At 36.0% G+C, this 3,556-nt stretch overlaps 1 protein-coding gene across 3 annotated transcripts; it reads right to left on the bottom strand.

The window, feature by feature from the left end:
- Positions 1-1,093: 1,093 nt before the first annotated feature.
- Positions 1,094-2,502, bottom strand: LOC106753081 (zinc finger protein ZAT9). Of its 3 annotated transcripts, none has more exons than XM_022777389.1 (2): positions 1,458-2,502; positions 1,094-1,372 (listed from the first exon to the last, which is right to left on the bottom strand). In XM_022777389.1, the coding sequence occupies exons 1-2, from the start codon at positions 2,367-2,369 to the stop codon at positions 1,280-1,282; spliced, it is 1,005 nt and encodes a 334-aa protein (XP_022633110.1). In that variant the 5' UTR covers positions 2,370-2,502; the 3' UTR covers positions 1,094-1,279. The 3 variants fall into 3 exon arrangements, with proteins under 3 accessions (XP_022633110.1, XP_014490352.1, XP_014490353.1); XM_014634867.2 differs by having other exon boundaries at positions 1,286-1,375; XM_014634866.2 differs by having other exon boundaries at positions 1,094-2,502.
- Positions 2,503-3,556: the final 1,054 nt, after the last annotated feature.

Consider the following 3,556-nt stretch of genomic DNA (forward strand, 5'->3'; position numbering starts at 1 on the left):
TCACTCTGAATGGTAAGTGTAATAATGAATTAGGGTGGTGGGTAATTTCGTAGTTTATAAGGGCAATTGCTTAGTGGTTTCATCTAAGCACGAAAATTTCCAGTTTATAGTTTGTTTTGTAATTTGGTTTAGTAGTTAAGCAGTCAGATTTAATTGAAGTGAAATGTGAGCATTGTGGCCTCTAAAGTCTAAATCATAATAGTGGGATCTAAGATGTACTAATTGACCAAACCTCTGATGAAATAGAAGGAAATTAAAATACAAGAAATGCATGAAACGGATCATATGTCATTTATTACAAATTTAATGAGTGTGACTGAAAGTTTTCCATAAAGAACCAAAAGGCCTGCCTCAGCTAGATACCTTGAGTCACGCCCAACTAAGCCAAATTAATCTGTCAGCCAAGAGTAAAATAAGGGATCTGCTTGCTTTTTCTCTTTTCTCAAATCAACTTTACAGATTTCCCAAAAATGGCAATCAAAATTTAATGAAAAACCAGATTCATTGACTCAATCACCACCCCTTCTGCTCTTCTCCCATCAACTTTCTTTCTTATTCACCTACTAATTTCTTCTTCTTCTTCTTCTTCTCAACAAGATTTATGTGAAAAAATTTAAAAAATAAAGAAGAACGAAAGAAACATATTCCTCTTCCTCAACTGTGCAATGCTGGTGGTCAGAAGTGGAAGTTACTTTTCTATCATTAAAATATGCAGCTTCATCAACTCACTCTGTGAATCAATCACTCGGTTTATTTAATATTCAGAACCAATGAATGGTATATCAGTTTACTTAAGTAGTGTTTGCTTCAAAGCTGAAACAGAGTCCACTAAAACACGCATGCTTCCAACCCTTTTGCATAACTCCACTCCATCACACACCAAAAGGAAAACTAAATCATCCAACTAAACTTTAAATCGCAGGAATGAGAAACCCTGACTAAACTATTATTATTATTATTGTTATTATTATTTAAGCTAAGTAGAATAAGCATAAAAAGTTCAGTTCTTCGATTGATAGATGCTCTAACTCTAACTTGAAAAGTCATATCTTACAGAAGCAAACTGTTAAAACATAATATAGCTGCTCTGAACTGAATTTGAGAAGAATTATGAGATTATTAGATGGATATGAACTACAGAGTAAGTAACCAAGTAAAATTGTAAGCTGTATCCCGAATGGCTACACAAATCTAAAATTGCAATTTAATAAGGGAACCAAAAATTTTGTACCTTGGGATCAGAGTCTAATTAGTCAAAGGGAAAGAAAATCAGAGAAGTTCAAACTAAGGAAAAGCCTTCTTCTTCACTCTTTGACAAACTCCGCATCAGAAAGAGCAGAATGATCGAACTGGCTAATGTCTTCATCATCGTCTACTGGAGCAGGGAGATTAAGATCTATCAAACTGTCTCCAACTCTGACAGAAGCTCCAATCGAAACAGTTGCAGAAGTTCTTACCGTTGCAGTGTTATGAGTTGCAGAAGAACCTATAACATGTGTTCTCTTGTGTCCACCGAGTGCTTGACCCGAACCAAAGACTCTAGAGCAAACCGGGCATTCGTGGATTTTCTTCTCCGACACAGGAACATGCTCTAGTTCAAGTTCGGCTTTCTGAAACTCCGTTTCAGAGTTTAACTTCATCTTCTTGTGACTCGCTCGGTGCCCACCAAGAGCTTGGTAAGATCGAAACACCTTGTCACACGTTTCGCATTTGTACCTCCCACGCACCTTGTTACTCCTCTTAACAGATTTCATCTCCTCCAATTCAAAACCATTTTTTTCTTCATCTTCATCATCATCATCATCATCCTCTTCTTCATCTTCTTCTTCTTCATCATCATCTTCATCGTCGTCTTCAACCTCATCATCATACTGCTGTATGTTTTTATGATCATCATATTTCTTCCATCTGTCACGAGACAGCATCATTAGACAAAATGCTACGGCTTCTTCCGCGGTGGTATCGGAAGCAGAACTCGCAGATTCGTTCTTGTTATTGTTCCCACAGAGTTTCATCTTTTTCACGGGTTCTCCGAGTTGCCACGCCCTCTTGGATCGTTTTCGAGTCGGGTTCTTGGATGACTCCGTCTCGCTCTCTCTATCTTGGAGGATCACAGAACCCGTTTCTGCTGCGAACGAGAATTCAGGATCTGCAAAACGGAAACTTTTCTTGGGGTTCTCTCTGAGACCGTAGAAGGAAGAAGAGGATTGAGAAGGAGATGACTCGGCCTCAAAACTGAGTTGAACCGGAACGAACTCGCTCTCTTTGGGAGGAACTGGTAGGTTCATCATGTGAGACCTCATGTGACCTCCTAAAGCTCTTCCATTGGCGAAACTCCTTAAGCAAAGCTTGCACTTGTGCCTCTCCATAAAAATAAAAAAGAAAAAAATAAAAAAACAGAGCAAAAAAAAAAAACAGAACACACCAAACACACACTTGTGTTGTGTATAGTTTAACCTCAGTGTGTGTTCTTGCGTTTAAAAGGAGTAGGTGCAGATTACAAAGTGTTGCTCCACAAGGAAGAGTCTGTAATATGGAGTGGGATTATATAAATAGATATAATAATGATAAAAACAAAAATTAATGTTGTTTTATTTTTTTATTTCTAATTTTGCTTTGATTTTGTTATTTTTTTCAAATGAGAGATTTTATTTTATATTTTCTCCATTTATTTTGCTATCTTTATTATGTTTTTCCTTAAATGCCCTTGGAGATGGGATGAAAAGAGAAAAGATGCGGAAGAATCTGAATTTGGGATTGGATATAGGGAAAAAATAGGAAAGGGCAATTGTGGAAATTGGCGGTGGTTCTGTTTGCTTGGTTGTCGAAGTCAAGAAAAGAAAACCGCTGAGGCGTGTTTGTTGTTGTAACGAATAAGCTTTTGTTGTTTTTATTTTTTAATATTTTATACGGTGACAATAGAAAGAACTGATGGTTAATATCACATGACTGTGATGTAAAATTGAACAGCAGAGCAGAAGCATGAAAGAATGTGTGACACGTAAGTTGCATTACCTACCTGTCTTTTCTATAGGCAACCAGTGGGTAATGCCACGATTATTTGAGAAAAGGAGCCAATAAAAAGAAGGCCTGTTATTTTTCCTTTTATGTTTTGATTCTATTCCATAAAAATGAATCTGTTAGCTTTGTTATTGTAACAGAAAAATAAGAAAGATTTAATTATAATATTTAATAATTAATATTATTATAAGGTAGCATTAAAAAGAAAAATAGAATTGGGAAGTTAAGTAGGCTAGGTTTGAGAATGGAGTATTGTGTGGGATTGAAGAGTAAATGCCGTTTAGTTAGGGTTTGGTAGACCCAGTCCTTGATGCTACTTCTAGTGCTTCCCCACACACACATAATCTTTCCTTCAGAACACCCATAAAAAAAAAAAAAAAAAAAAAAAAAAAAAAAAAACAAAACAAAAACCTTTATAATGTTCCAAAGGAACATATATATTTTTTTCTTTCACCCAATTGGGGCTTCTTTTAAAATGCACCTTAATTAGTCATCACTAATGAGTCATCAAGGTAATAAGGGTGCCGTATGTATT

This window comes from Vigna radiata, unplaced genomic scaffold, assembly GCF_000741045.1.
Source record: "Vigna radiata var. radiata cultivar VC1973A unplaced genomic scaffold, Vradiata_ver6 scaffold_91, whole genome shotgun sequence".
Classification (NCBI taxonomy): domain Eukaryota; kingdom Viridiplantae; phylum Streptophyta; class Magnoliopsida; order Fabales; family Fabaceae; genus Vigna; species Vigna radiata.

What these genes read in the sequence shown, in the direction of transcription:
- LOC106753081 (XM_014634866.2), bottom strand. Translation starts at nt 2,369, where the DNA reads ATGGAGAGGCACAAGTGCAAGCTTTGCTTAAGGAGTTTCGCCAATGGA.